Raw genomic sequence first — 16315 nt, forward strand, 5'->3', positions numbered from 1 at the left:
TTTTCCTTTGTCTTTCAAGTGATCCGTCGCGAGTTCAATCATCAATGGTCCAAAAGCTTGCATCATTAACTATTAATTAACCCTCATTTTGTTTAAAAGAAAGAGTTAGGTGATGATCATAAGTTACCTCCCTGTTATGCAAAGAAGCATCTTTCCAATTTCCTCTTCCCCCTTCCCCAGTTTGAATGGAAAGAAAAAAGAAAAAAAGAAAAGCAAGAACAAATATTTCATTGGACACCACCCTGGAAACAGCTATGCACTTCACATAGTAAAGTCAAAGAGAGAGAGAGAGAGAGAGAGAGAGGGGCATGGAATCAGCCATTGTATGTCATCTCTTTTGATCTGTAACAAAATTAATTAATTATGATCCATTTATGAACACACCAAAAAAAAAAAACCAAAAAGAAAATCCTGCATTTCTCCTTCTCTTAATACAACTTCTCAAGTAGGAAGCCAGAACAAAAAAAAAAAACAAAGGTTTAAAATTAAAATTTAAGGTAAATCTAAAGTTAAAGAACCAGATGATGAATATTCAATTAAAGCCACAAAGCCCCAGCTTGTTTCAAAATAGGAACCAACTCTCCAGAAATATGAGCAGCCATAAGCCGATCCAAACCTCCGAACAAACTCCCACCAATAAACACCGCCGGAAACTGCACCTTCCCCCGGTCTTTCCCATTTCCGATCAATTCCAATTCCTCGACGACCCTGACGTCATCTTTCTCATCAACCTCGTAGACAGCGGGGTTCACGCCGAGGCCTAGAAGCAGGCGCTTCACCACGTGGCTCATGCAGCATCCGCGCCTGCCAAACACTATGACGGCGTTCTCCGACACCAAGCTGCGCATATTCTCTGCTTCCTTGACAAATTTTTCCGGCGACGTGGACGCATTATTGAGAGGAGAATTGCTGGTGTTGTTGTTGTTGAGGGTAAGCGACAGTTGGCTGCTGAAGTGGGTGTTTGTGTTGAGCGGTTGCAGTTGCCATGACTTGTAAGGGATTGCTTGCTGCATGGTGAAAGACACAGAGAGAGAGAGAGAGAGAGAGAGAGAGAGAGAGAAAGAGAGAGAGATTGGTTATGGAGTGTGGAGGTTCTGGGGAGGAGTTTGTGAATATAAATGGTGGGGGGGTGGGGGGAGAGGGTGACTTGAAAGAGTCGTACGTCAACGGCAGTTGGGGGCCTATGGTTACGCGTCGTGATACGTCATTTGGTTGTGGGTGACGTTCAGTGTGTGTCACCGCTTTGTTCTATTGTGTACGTATGCGCCAGCCACCGGCTACGTCCCACTACTGCGGCTGACCCTTCTTTCTACCTTTTTAAATATCTAAATGCCACGTGTATTTATTTTCAAGGTTTTTTTTTTTTTTTTTTTTTCCTACAAATATATTGTTTTACTGCTATTGTATAATTAATTTAGATGATATGACAATAAATATCAATTATTATTAATATTATTTTTTATTTTATCAAGTTGTCTGATAGTTATATAGCAGTTTACTAAGGGTCGGTTTGGTTTGTGATTTAAAAAAAGAAAGATTTGGAAACATGATGTTTTAAAGACGTAACTAAGTGTGTGGCTTTTAAAATTGCAATTTAACCCTTAAGATTGTATGTTTTTAAAAAGATACGACCCACTTGCCTACGATTTTAAAATACAAATTTTTTCAACGTTTTCAAATCGTAAGTTTTAAAATCACAATACCAAACAATTTTCTTTTTGTGATTTGATTTAAAATGGTACTTTTGGTCTGCAAAATTGCAATGCCAAAATACACTCTAAATTATTTCATACCTTTTTTGTACATTTTTGTAATTCATATAGCTAATTTTAAATTAAAATAGAAATTAATTATGGATTAAAGGCATATATAGGTAAAAGATGAGAGATGATATAATTCACTCTATTTTAAACAATTTTTTAGCTATTTCTATAGTGAATTGATGAATTTACCATTAAATTTGTATAGAGTCCACAAATCTAATGATAAATATGTTAAATTTATCAAATAAAATAAATAAAAAATTATATATATTCACGTGAATCATTATTCGATAAAAGATAAACACAAGAGATTGAGATTTTATGATTACAGTGAAAATTGGTTGGTGTACAACTTTTATTATAATTTCTTACTAATTCACGTGTATCATCATCATATAATAGTATAAATCTTTAATGGCTGGCATATGAACACAACAATGTGTAAAAGACTTAGAATAAAAATTATAAAATCCTATTTAATTATATAAATATATATAGGTTCAACGTATTGTGACGTCCACCAAATAAAGAAAAGAAAACGACAATGTGGTTGTGGGTACCCATTTGGAAAATTCCACGTAATTATCCGTCTAAGCGTACACGGTGTATGGGTGTATGAGACGACGTAGTAGTTCTTGGAAAGTCTGGAATTTACTTAAAATAAAAATCAATTACGTGGGCGTGAAAATGAGGTTTATCAAATTTTTATGAGCTTCAACTTTATCAGCTATACGTAACTATATATATATATATATATAGTTACTTTTATCAGCATTCTCAATGGAAGAGCCAAATGTTACTTTTATCTAGAATAACTCTTCAAATGTTCAAAAAACCTCCTACATTGGATGAGCCAAAAATATATGTAAAATAAATATTTGATTAGAAGAGCTAAAAAAAAAGTTAAATGTAGCAGCACTTTTTAAGGGAGCCATTTTATTTTTTAGTGTTTCTCTCTCATGCTTTATCTTTTTCTCAAATCTTTTCTCACTTTTTTTTAAGAAATATAGCTAATCGGATGTGGAGATACTTAAAAACAGCTTAACTAAACTAGATAAAAGTGAATTTTGAAGAGTCATTTTACATAAAAATATGGCTCTTCCATTGGGAATGCTCTTAGAGCATTCTCAATAGAAGAGTCAAATGTTGCTTTTATTTAAAATAGTTCTTTAAATGTTTAAAAACCTCCTACATTGGATTAGCAAAAAAAAAAATGTAAAATAGATATTTGATTGAAAGAGCTAAAAAAAAAAAAAGCTAAATGTAGCAGCACTTTTCAAGGAAGCTATTTTATTTTTCATTGTTTCTCTCACCTGTTTTCTTTTTTTTCTCAAATATTTTCTTACTTTTTCTCTGCATGTTCTCTTTTTCAAAAAAAAATTTCAATTTTTTCTCTCACATGTTCTCTTTTTCCCAAAACTTTTCTTACTTTTAATAATATTTTAATAGAATAGATAGAAATATAGCTAATCGGATGTAGAGACATTTAAAAATAGCTTAGCTAAACTAGATAAAAGTGAGTTTTGAGAAGCCATTTTACATAAAAATATGGCTCCTCCATTGGGAATGCTCTTAGTGGTTAACCACCCGCTATTTTAGCGATATAGATTATCTCATTCATAATTTTAGGGCTGAAATAGCAAGCAGTTAATAACAACTTATTCTAGAAGTCATCTTGTATACTTCTTATTTCACCCTAAGAATGAGGTGAATGGGGTGATTTTTAAAATTACAATTGGATCAAAATTTACTAATGATCAATCACAAATTCAATAATAATTTTAACAGTCATATCATTCTTAGAATAACACAAAAAGGACATAAGAGAAACTTATAGTATTACTTATTAATAACCGCTCGCCAACCGCCTACGTCGTTGTAGTGTTTAAATATTTAAAATGTATAAAAACGACATTGTATGTGGTAAGGTATTACCATATAAACAATATCGTTTTGTTTTTTTAAAAAAAAAAAAAAAGAAAAAAAGAACAACCAATTAACTGTTTTCTCTTATTTAATAACTGAGGTAATTATCCCATTTTACAAACTACTTAGGTGGTTGTAAACTTGTAATTAGCAATTTTAGTGGATAACCACTAACCATAATTACTTTTTCATTCTTACGACATACAATTAGGAAAAAGGATCCTTTCCATTTCAAATTCCCTTCATTTTCTCTATTTAATACATTTTGAAGGGTAGTGTTGTCCAAAAGTTTTAATAATGGTAGTGTACTACCCTTCAAAATGGAATAGGATCTTCTCCAGAATATTTATTTCATGGCTACTATTTTTTTCTTATAAATTTTAGAGCCACAAATGAGACACATATTCCACTAACAAAAAATAATAATAAAATATTATTTTATATTAAAAAAAAAATGGATGGTTGGCCACCCCATCTTGGCCATAGGAAGTGGCTGGACCTCCCCATTTTAGCTGTAGCCACCCCCAATGGCCGGCTAGGTGTGGCTGGACCACCCCAAGGGTCATGGGGTGGTCCGATCACTCCCTATGGCCAAACTTTAAAAAAAAAAAAAAAAAAAACACATTTGATGATTGGAGAGAATTATGTTTCCTTCAAAATGCACTAAATAGAAGAAATTGAGAGAATTTAAATTGAAGAAAATCATTTTCCATACAATTAATGCATAAGTCGGTGTACATGCGGCATGCCTTGTTCCAGCTAAGTTAGCTAACTACTCTTCCATTGAATTGCCGCAAGTACTACTTCCTACAGGTAAAACCAAATCTGTACAACTTGAGATATTTTTTTAGGGAAATGTTAAATACTATGTTTTAGTTTTAATTTTAATTTTATTGGACTAATTCTTATAATTATTTTTAAATTAATGTAGTAGTGTTTATTACTAAACACCGTCAAATCAATTTATAAATGAGAATTAAATAAAAGTATAGTATGGGGACAATTTTTTTTCCCCTATTCAAACAACTTTTGTCTTTTCAAGTTTTAGCGGATATTCCGGTGCAATCTTATTTGACCCATGTTTTAAATTTATTCCTTCTTTTAAAATAAATTTCTTTTTTGCAAAGTTAAAAATAAATAAATAAATAAAGGTATGAGTGGATGAATGTTCATTTATTAATTAGCACAACTCATACAAAGGCATCATTACATAAGCTTCATTTCACGCTCTATTTTTTTAATAATTAAATTAGCTTACTTATGCATTCTTTGATTTTGTTTAATAAAGCTTACTTTTCAATAATAATAAAAAAAATCCGTCATCTAATGATAATTTGTGGTATTATTTATACTCATGAATATAAATAGGAAAAAATATAATTTAGCCCCCTAAACTACTAGTTATTTTCATTTTAGCTACCTAATATTCAAAAAGTAATAAAGTAGTCCACAAACTACCAATCAATTGTAATTTCATCACTCCGTTAGTCATTACCATCAAATAGGATGAAAAATTTAATACTATGTCGTTTTGACAAGATTAAGTTACTAAAATACCATTTTAGAAAAAGAAAAAAAAATCAATTTAAAAAATGCCACCCAAAACGACATCATTTTGAGAAAAAATAAAATAAAATAAAAAACAATGGTAACATTTAGGGGTGGCTCACCAGCCACCCACAGACGTGGGTGTGGCTGGGCGGCCACCCCCAAACCTGTGGGTGTGGTTGGGTGGCCATCCCACAAGTTGGGGGTGGCCGCCTAGCCACCCCCATGGCTTGGGGGTGGCTCGCCGGCCACCCCCATGGCCTATGGGGTGGCCAGCGAGCCACCCCTAAACCACTGTTTTTGTTTTTTTTTTTCAAAAGAGCATTTTAGTAACTTAACCTCAAAAAATGAGGTTGTTTTGCATTTTTCATTCTATTTGATGGTATTGACTAACATAATGGTTAAATTGTAATTTTTTGTAGTTTGGATGGCTATTTTATCACTTTTTGAATATTAAGAAGTTAAAATAAAAATAACTGATAGTTTGAAGAGCTAAATTATATTTTTCCTATATAAATAATAATAACCAAGTGGATTAAGGCGGTGACCTATACAAAAGATTCTCTCAAACTTTGATATTCCTCAAGGAATTTTTTGAAGGTAAATGACATAATTGTGTCAAGTCATGACAGGAATTACAAAAAGCATCATGAATTTCTTTGAATAATGCCATGACTTCATCAATTCATGTTCAAATATTCAAGTTATTCATGACAAGCAGTGATATTATGCACGCCAGCGTGAGTGTACAGTGCCTCACGCTGATGTGAACAATAATAAAATATTATTATTTCAATATTTTTAATATTTTTTTGGTTACTGTTCACACCAGCGTGAGGCAATGTGCACTCACGCTGATGTGCATAATATCACCAATCTATTCATGAGTCATGACTACTAAACTCTTTTCGATTTTTTATTTTCTATCTAACTTTTTTATTTATTCAACAATGAGTCATATTTTTTTTTTATAAATTATTTAAAATTTCTGTGAAAAAATAAATAAAAAATTCCAACAATACAATTGAAGGCCTCTAAGAGAGGGGGTAAAAAGAAAAGAAAAGAAATATTAAAAATATTAAAAATAAAATAAAAAATTAAAATAAAATAAAATAAAAAAGAGAAAACGACAGGCCAGAAGAGCCTTTCGCGGAACGGTGCGCAAAGCCCACGTCAGGAAAAGGGCAACGTTAATTTCACTCATACATCATGATCCATGTGGTGTGATGTCACCACTAGGCCCCGCCACGTGGATGGATAACTCCACCTTCACATCACGTCACCAGCCTTGGGTTCCAGTCTTCCAAGATCGAACACTCACTACCTGTATTTGTCTACCACCTGGCAGAGACCACCCGACTTTCTCGCTTCCTGACGCCATCATGACGTCATGAAAATAGTAACTCACCAATCATCGTCACCTGCTTATGTCAGTCATTGTCTCTTGTCTCGTACCCCCACGTGTTTCAACTCTAATCAGAGTTTACATCAGGTGCTTTGCAGTGCACAATTTTCCTTTGGTCACACGCCATTTTTACATTAAGATCATTGAATAATTTTTTTTTTTTTTTTTTTTACATGTCCGTACAAGAGGGGACGGAAGATTTGAACTAGTGACCTCCGCTTCATTAGGCGTGACCCCAACTGAATGAACTACCTCTTAGAGGAAAAAAAAAGAAAAAAAAAATCTGATTTTAATACCGCAAAAATTTAATTACAAATTAAGCAAACCGTATAAACTCATCTTATATAAGATAATGACACCAAACATTTATATGATGTTATGTTCTAAAAATGCTAAAAGAGAATTTGGTGAAATATCTAGAATTGGTTAAATGGTCCAATAATTGAATATAACAAATTTATGACAAAATTGGGTAGGCACTTATTATAGTTCTTTCTCTATGATAAAGTGTTTTTTTTTACCGGAAACAATCCTGTTAATTGGAACATAGGAAGAATTGATGCCGGACGGATAGCAAAAGTTAGAATGTTTTAGGGAAGTACGAAGTAGGAAATAAGTATAATAATTCAGAGAATCACCTTGCAATCATTCTTGAAAGAGAAATTACTTCTGACTGAGTGATGGAGATGTAGGAACTAAGACGAACATAATATCAATTTTTTACCTAAAATAATTGAAAAATCTGAAAAAATAAAATAAAAATCAGATATAAATTGTTTGATTTAACAAACCCAAAATCAACTAGTTCCCAACCATGAGGTAATTAGGGGTGATAATTCGTGATTGCGTGTCGGGTTTGAATTGTGTCGAGATATGTATATAAGACTATATATGTTAACCTTAACTCGATATATTTAATTAAACGGGTCAAACTCTTCAGTCTCAATATTTTAATTTTGTATTGAATTTGTGTTAGATTTGCAGGTAATACAAAAATTTAATGAAACTATATATATAGCATTTCTATACATCATTCAAATATATATCCACCTTTGATCTTCCGAATTTGATGTAGCGTTGTTCTCCATAATATTCTATTAATAGAAATGAGTTTTTTGGTTCGAAAAAACCACGCCACACCAAATTTAATGGACAAAATGTGGATACTTAGAGTATGTTTGAGAAATATAATTTTTTAATAAAAAAAAGTTTTTTAGCAAAAGCTTTTGCTAAAAGTTCATTTTGATAATTTTTATTTTTTAGGACTTGTAAAAATGTTTTCAATTTTTTTTTTACTGAACAACACTTTTTTTTAAAAAATAAAATAAACTTTTAAAATATTAAATGCACACCTCCTTAACCTTACTCATTTGAACATCTTTTATTATGGCGGTGAGGACAGTATGTGCAAATGACATCAACACGTCAGACGCTGATGTATACAAATAAATTAGATCAAGGCCTTTGTATCCTTTCTCTCTTTCTATTAAAAAAATAAAAAAATTGATCAAGGAATTGCCAAATGGCAAGACGTAAGACTTGGAAAACTCCAACCAGCTGACGTTAATCATGCATCACTTCAATACTTATTTTAGATTAACGACGTTATTTCTTTTTTTTTTTTTAAAAAAAAGATTAATGACGTTACTCGTATGCTTTACAATTTTGCCCATATTTCTTGGGTTGGTATCAAGAGAAGGGAAGAGAGATTCGAATTAGTGACTTCCACTTCATGAAATGTAATCTACTGCCGATTGAGCTACTTTTTATAGACAACTCTTGATGGACTTGAATTAAATGCTAAGGCGGCTTCATATTTTTATACCAAAAAATAATAAAAGCATTGTGTAAACTTGTAAGAAACTAAATTCTCTCTAGTTCATTTAACGGGAGAGTATCTAATTATTTATATTTCAAGAGTATTTTTGTCTTTTCACTTTTGAAATGACAAAAATACCCTCCAATATAACTTATTGAATATTCTATAGTTCATTTAATTTATAAAGGATCCTAATTCTTAAGTGATACTAGTAATTTGCATAAACTTTTTACAAAGAGGTGAATAAAGTTTTTCTTTGAATTGAGTTTAAGAAAAAAAAAAACTTTATTTTGAATTGAGTTTAAGAAAAAAAAAAATTCAACAATATATATATATATATATATATATATATATATATATATATATTAATTTAATAAATTTATTTCAACTCAATTTAGAGAAGACTTTGTGCCAAGGGATTATGCATGTACACAAAGAACAGCTACGTGCATATAGTACCACAACTAGTCTCCAGCCAAATGTCAAATTACGATGTTGTTGTCGTCGATATCGTACATATATATTCATATTTAACAAAACCATCAGACTCGAGTCCAGCTGTAGTTGGATAAATCACCATGTAGTTATCATTGACCAATAGTGTATCTTTCAAGTATATCAATTGCCATCAAATTTAGGATTATTAATACTTATACGCCAATTAATCTCGTTTACTAGGAAAAAAAACCTACATGTGTTGGTCGAAGGACCAACAGTATCGTCAAGACTGTATTTTAAGGAGAAGCTCTACATAAAAAGGGAAAAGATTAGAAGACTTCATTATTTAGTAAAGTCACTCTGGCACTCAAGATAGCAAGCGTACGATAAAAGGGTATTTGGTAGAGTTTAACTATGAATTAGATTGCATACTTGTGAGGTTTACATGAGCTTTTTTATATAGGCCGACACCTTACTAGGGTTTGAGAAACTCCCACCAAGAATTCATTTACCTGATGTGAAAATTCTCTTCCTTAATTTGTTAGAAGGGACAACATGGTGTGGATGTTTGATTAGCTGAGTTGGCGGAGGGCATGCAATTGCGTGCTTGATGACGTTCTTTTGGTGAGTACATTTGGATCCTGGTAGTTGGTTAAGCTTATGGGGTGTCAGATGGTTAGGTTGTCAAGCCATCAAGGGGCCGACGATTATTTTTTATTTTTTATTTTATTTTTAATGTGAAAAGAAATTCCTCCAATCTAATATACTAAATTAACATGTAATTTTATAGCATATAATTCTCACACGCATTTTTTAAAATTAAAAATTGATGAATCTTCTTAACCATTATCCTAACACGAGGGAAGTTTTTCTAGTAGAAAAAAAAGAAAGATAAAAAAAAGTTTGCTTTGGACCACAACACTCGTCATGAGTTCACAAATATTGAAAGAAGAATTGGGTTGGAACCAGCTCTAAACAGTCCAATAATCTCAAAAGAAAACGTGTGGCAAAGGGAAGACCAGATCAAACACCCATTCCATTCAACCAAAAAATGGGTCCCAACTAAACCCATTAGATTAAAGCATAGGGGCAGCCGATTTTTGAATAGTGATGTTTGGAAAACATTTACATTACTTAGAAACGAAATACACTGCACTTTCTTTCTCTCAAAATTGCATGACCTTTTGAATTCAAAGTATGCATATATATCAATCATGCCATATCTTTAATTCAATGCATGTTATTTGATTCTAGAAACTGGTGGTTGAGTTCAAGACATGATTTGAGTTTTAAGCCCATTATTTTTTGATCTTCTAGAAGGATTAAATACTTTATTGTTCACTTAAACAAAAAGGAAAACTTTACGAAACCCCTGGACTTTTACTCGTTTTGACACTACTCTCCAAAGTTTAAAAATCTTAATTAAGTGTATTGAACTTTCAATTTTTTTCAATTACCATATTTCGTTAAAATTGTACATTAAATCTTGTCAAAATTCACAAAATACCAATATTTTTTTAATAATAAAAAAAAAGAAACGTCTAAATCTTTACAATTTTTTATTTTATTTTTTAAAATAAAAAAATGGATATTTTAAAATTTTTGACAATATTTAACAGAAAATGGATAATCGAGAGAAATTAAAAATTCGATACGCTTAATTGAGAGTTTTTAAACTTCAAGAAGATAGTTTGAAAAGGCGTGGAAGTTTAGGAGGGTTTTTTTAAGTTAAAAAAAGTTATTTAAAAAAAAAAAAAAAAAATCCACCTCCAAAACCTTTACCAAATAAGCCCATCATCTTGAACAATAAAGTGAAACCTTTACCAAATACGCCCATCAACAATAAAGTTTTTTTTTTTTTTTTTATAAAGTGATTGATGTAATATAAAGTAGAAAGAAATTTTGATTTTTTTTTTTTGTATGAAAAAGTAAAAAAAAAGAAATTATTTTATAGTAATTTGTTTATTTAAATAATAATAAAAAGTGAAAAAGATTAGAATATTTTAAAATTAACTTTTTTCTAGAAAAAATTAGAAAAAAGGAAAAGAGAAGGAGAAATGGGTTACCAATCGGCCGATAATTGAGGCCATTTGACCATGTTTTTTTAGGATAATCCTTTTATTTTTTAGCAATAAAGTAATAAAATACTCGCAATACATTTAAAATTATTTTTACTTTTACGTCAACTCAAAACAAAAAAGTAAAAAGTATAGTTTTATCACACTAATCAATTATGACTTCTATTGTAAGATAGTCATGAAGGCGGCTTAAACGTGCCAACAAAAGAGGTAACATCTTTTATTTTTGTCTCTTTTTTTACGGCAAAGTAATGTTCAATATATCTTTTGATTGTAAGTTCAAATTGTTCAATCATGATATTTCCAAAGTCTAAATAAACGGTTTATTCAAGTAGTCAAATGTGGAGGATCCAGATGAAGGATTTGGGCTTTAAAAGGCCCATATAGGTTGCTCTCACAAATGAAAAGTATGGGCCTAGCTAGTTCTAGCTCAATTTTTGAAAATTGCTTTAGAAACCCACTTCCAATGAATAGTCCCATTTGACAAATTTCTTTAATTTCTCTTCTTGAAGACCAAAAATGAAAACTATTTTCTTTTGGTGAGAAATGTTTAGTTTTCATCTTTTGTTTATATTTTGTTCATATCCGTATAAGAAATAAGCAAATTTACTAATGAATATGTGAGACAAGTGAAAATCTTGTAGAGGTAGATTTGCAAAAGAGAGATGGGCACAAAATTCTTTTGTTTTTATTTGGTAAAGAAAATTTTTCCTCTTTCTTTTGGTAGATTACTATGGGCCCAAATAGAAACGAACACAATATGATAGTATATTGGGTTTACTTTTTTAGTGGCTTTTCCTATGTACCCACTCCCACTTATTGAAAGGGCAATTATTTCGCAAAGAAGAAAAAGAAGAAAACAGTTTTCAATATGCTAGGCTTGATTAAAAGGTCTATGTAATTCGTATTTGCGTGTAGATTCGTATTGTGTCGAGGTATAAATATAAGATTTATAGGTCAATTCTAACTTAACTCAATTAATTAAACATGTTAAATCCCTTAACCCTAACTCCTTAATTTCATGTTGGGTTAGTATAAGACTTATCTGTCAACTATAACCTAGCTAACTTATCTAATTAAAAGGGTTAAACCCATCAACCATAACTTGTTAATTTCATGTTGAGTTTGTGTAAAAAAAGCCAGCCCTAAATGTTATATGTCGAGTTCAAGTCATGTCAATGCATGAGTATAAGCTTATGTATATCAACTCTAATCCAATCAATTTAAATAAAACGGGTCAAATCCCTCAACCATACTCACTAATTTCGTGTTGAGTTTGTGTTGAATTAGCAAGTTGTGTTGAAAATTGACAGTCCTAGGGCTAGCTCTATCTCATATACGTCTTTGAAACAATACCAAAAACCAGCCACACCAGACTGTGATGAAGGTTAGACTCAAGTCCCTCCTCCAAATCAAGAATCAAAATCCAAATAAATGATTGAAATTAGCTTGATTTATAGAACTTGAACAGATCTATATGGAGAAAGCAACTATATATATAGATCGTGTAGCAAATTAATACAAGTATAATACCCGACTCTCAAGCTGAATCTAAATGTATATAGAACATTAGTTAAATTGAAAACATTTGAAGTAACATCAGATTATAAATTGAGAAAATTTTGCTCAATAGCCTAATTTAAGATTAATCAGTTATTGTAATAACACTCCGGTCCCATATTGATACGATAAGGAGTAACTCACATAAAGTGTATGACTTATAAAGATAATCATGAGTATTAAGTTTCACATTGCTTATTTATCAAGTGAAACTGAACTTTCTAAAAAATTATAAAAAAATTTAAAAGTTTCAAATTGAGTAGTTATGAAAAATTTGGAGCAAGTAAGAAATCATGTCACATGGTCTCACCAAATTGGAAAAAGGTGGACAAGTAGGTTAGATAATAAGATTCCCAAGAATCGATATTGGAGCAAGATCAATCCTACGAACAAGATCAAAGCTAGCTAGCTAGCAATCGTCCTCAATCGATCTACCATTTTTAATGTCACACAATGAGGTAGTTCACTAGCTCACATATTCTGTATTATAATTAAGCATTGTGTATCTCTCTTTCCCCACGTTCTACATTTGCTGCATGTGGAGCTGCATGTGAGATGTTCTTACTTATCAAGACAGAGAGGAAATAAATAAATAAATAATTTTTTTGGGAATTTTGTCAAAAAATAGATTTTGTGATAGTTTATCAAACACTCACTTTGCATTGAATTGAGCCAAAACGTGGAAACAAACACGTATCATAACAAAAGAAGAACAAACAAGGAAGAAAAATGGCATGAAAACCCCAAATAACTCATGCGATTAAACAAAAAATAAAACAGAAGGAAAAAAAAAAAAAAAAAATTAGTCTCTTGCTCAAGAGAGAGCTGCCATGCACGCTAACCCAAGCACAAGAGCCAAACCCCAACCCACCAGATTCCTCCCACCCGCACCCGTAGGCGCCAGTGCCCCGCCGGCGGTGCTGTTTGTCTTGGTGTTCGGGCTGCCTGATGGGGTTTTTGCCGGCGGCGGTGCTGAAGCGGGAGGTTTAGCTCCGAACAATTCCTCCGGCAACAGCACCTTGTCTACCTGGTAAACCGCGAAAGGAAATTGTTGTCTTAACAGGTTGTTGATTTGTGTGACAACGAGCCCCGTTGAGACATTGACTTGGTTGCCCTTGCTAGTGAAGTTAAGGCCCCAGACGCCGGTTGCGCCGGAGGCTTGAGTGCGGACGGGGTTGGAGACCGTTAGGAGATCGGAAACAGAGTAGTATTTAGGGGTGACGTGGTACTGAACAAGCTGGACTTTTTGTTGGTCGTTTAGGCCGTTTAAAGCTCCGGATGCGAGGTTGTTGAAGGCATTGTCGGTGGGGGCAAAGAGGCTCATGCCCTCAGTGGAGCTGTTGAGCTGGCTCACGATTTGGTTGCCCACTTGGGTCTCATTGAGGAGGCGAATGAGGGTGGTGTATTGCCCGTTTTTGTCGAGGATTCCAGTGACGTTGATGGGGCCGGAGGGAGATGGCGCCGGGGCCGAGGGGGTTTGGGCTTGGGTTTGAGGTGAAAGGAGGAGGAGGAGTTGCAGGTTGATGAGGGTTAAGAGAATGAGAGAAAGAGGTGTGGAAGCCATAATGCTGGTTGAAGGTGGGTGGTCGTGGTGAAGGAGAGAGTGAAAGGGGATTTATGGGATAAGATGTCCGCTGGAGTTTGTTGGAATGCGCTGGCCATAGGCTTAATTGAATCAATCCAAAACCCAATTAAAAACTTATAAATTGATATTTAAATGTATTAGAATATCTTTATACTCTCTATATTAAGGCTTTGTTCTATTTTCTCAAGTGTTTTTATTAATAGAAACCATTGTAATACAGATAATACACTAAATTCAATATAGTCAAGATGTAGCCATAAAGATAAGAGTACGTCTTTGCCTATCTTTTCTTCTTTCTCTGTTTCCGTTCTCTTTTTCTTATTATATATTTCTACAGAATGTAAAAGAGAATAGAAATTAGAGAAGCATATATTTTTGTTTTGCCTTGAACATAAACCATAAGTGATGCAAAAGGTTTAACTTAGTACCATGCATGCATGAAATTATCACCAAGCTTTCTAATTAATTTTGTAATTGTATTCAAATTAAATAGTTAATATAGTGCTATGACATAGTACAATGCTCCAATTCCTCTTTGTTAATTGGATCAGAAAGTTAATAGATCTATCTAGTTAGGTAGGTTTCTAAAGGTCACTTAATCAGCTGAGGGTCACGCTTCATGGAACAGATGTCACTAGTTTGAATCTCATCCTTCTATTCCCCCCTTTTGTGCAGACATGTCCAAAAAAAAAAAAAATCTAGGTAGAAGGCTAAACTAATCCAAATATATGGGCATTTTTTTCTTATTTTACTTTATTTTAATCACCAAAATAGAAGGAAAAAAAAATCAAAGGGCATCTCCTTTTCTATCACCAAAAAAGAAAGAAAAAAAAAAAAAAAATTCAACGTTTATAAGTTGTCATTGTACTTGCAATAATATTATATTAGTGGATGATTGGCAAATTATAGGTTGTTTACTTGCAAGTTGAAGTTTGGTCAATGCATGTTCAGATTTCTTTTAATCACGCGGCCCAACATATAGAAGGTGGTGCAAGCAATATTGTTGTGAGGAGAAGTTGGCCCTCGATTAACCTATGGGCTACTACTTTGAACCATTCTTCCTATATCAGAATTTACTTGACAAGCCATCTCTGTAGAAGCTTAGTCTCAATCTTCATCATGGAGTTATTTACAAGAACTTGTAAATAGATACCTATTGGGTAGTCTCAATCTTTAGCTTCCAAATTGAGATTCTTATTAAATTTGCGTGCTGCTCGAATTGCTGACAATTCGGTCAACAAATGTGAAAAAATATATATGATACTTATTTATTCGAACAAGTTTTGAGCAATTCATCTATTTGTTACGATAGATGAGCTCCATAAAGTGATGTAGGATGAAAAATAAATAATCTAGAATTTTAGTTTTGTTTAGATTATTAGAAGGTTATCGGTTTTGTTTGTAATTCAGTAATGAGCTTGACCACAATTTTAAGTTATTTTGTAATTTAATAATGGGCTTAGCCCAAAGTCAGTCAAATTAGGTTTATGATTTTTTTGTTAGTCTATTTAAGTATTCTTTTGTAACAGCTTAGACTAGATGAATAAAGAACTACGTTTTTTGAGTGAGATAAGTGTGACTCTTCCTCCTTTTGGTGGTGAGACTTTGCCAAATTTCATTATTTGCCTGTGAGACTGTTCAATATTGAATCTATTTTTATTTTATGTTATTTTCCTTCCGTCATGCGTCATAAAAGCTCTTTCACATTTACTGTTTGAATGGCTAGATATGAATCTAGATCCTTAATATATAATGGCATATCAAAGGTTCTTCAATATTTACCAAATATACACAATATTAAAGTTTTAATATCATATGTTAAAGATGCTCTAATAGATGTGCAACATTGGGTAGTGTAACAGCTCCCATTCCTTGATAATGGCATGTCAAATGCTCTTCAACCTTTGCCTTCCAATCCCACAGAAAATTGGCCACACGTTGGGATAGACTTGAACCCAACGAAGATTTCCATCCCAATCCAGAATCTCATTACCTAATCATCAACATATTTTAATCGAAGGAGGACAAATATATGGTACATGTCCTCAACTTTGCAGCCTGGCATAACTAATCATGTGGGTTACCCAACTATAATACTAATTTCTAACAATGATGCGAAAAATAATATACTTTAACATATTAAAAATATGTTTTTGTAAGTCCCATTGTGCCCATAATTGTGTTTCTCCCTAC

The 16315-nt window shown here is 32.5% G+C and overlaps 2 protein-coding genes across 2 annotated transcripts; both read right to left on the minus strand.

The window, feature by feature from the left end:
- Window positions 1-399: 399 nt before the first annotated feature.
- Window positions 400-1078, minus strand: LOC132182595 (glutaredoxin-C9). The gene has a single exon (XM_059595884.2). The coding sequence runs from the start codon at window positions 1011-1013 to the stop codon at window positions 537-539; it is 477 nt and encodes a 158-aa protein (XP_059451867.2). The 5' UTR covers window positions 1014-1078; the 3' UTR covers window positions 400-536.
- Window positions 1079-13351: 12273 nt separating this feature from the next.
- On the minus strand, window positions 13352-14101 carry FLA13 (FASCICLIN-like arabinogalactan protein 13 precursor). The gene has a single exon (XM_059596494.2). It carries the CDS (start codon window positions 14099-14101, stop codon window positions 13352-13354), a length of 750 nt encoding a protein of 249 aa, XP_059452477.2.
- Window positions 14102-16315: the final 2214 nt, after the last annotated feature.

Source organism: Corylus avellana, chromosome 5 (genome assembly GCF_965113065.1).
Source record: "Corylus avellana chromosome 5, dhCorAvel1.hap1.2, whole genome shotgun sequence".
NCBI lineage: Eukaryota > Viridiplantae > Streptophyta > Magnoliopsida > Fagales > Betulaceae > Corylus > Corylus avellana.

Excerpts from the sequence above, each read along its gene's own strand:
- LOC132182595 (XM_059595884.2), bottom strand. The coding sequence starts at position 1,013 with ATGCAGCAAGCAATCCCTTACAAGTCATGGCAACTGCAACCGCTCAAC.
- FLA13 (XM_059596494.2), bottom strand. The coding sequence starts at position 14,101 with ATGGCTTCCACACCTCTTTCTCTCATTCTCTTAACCCTCATCAACCTG.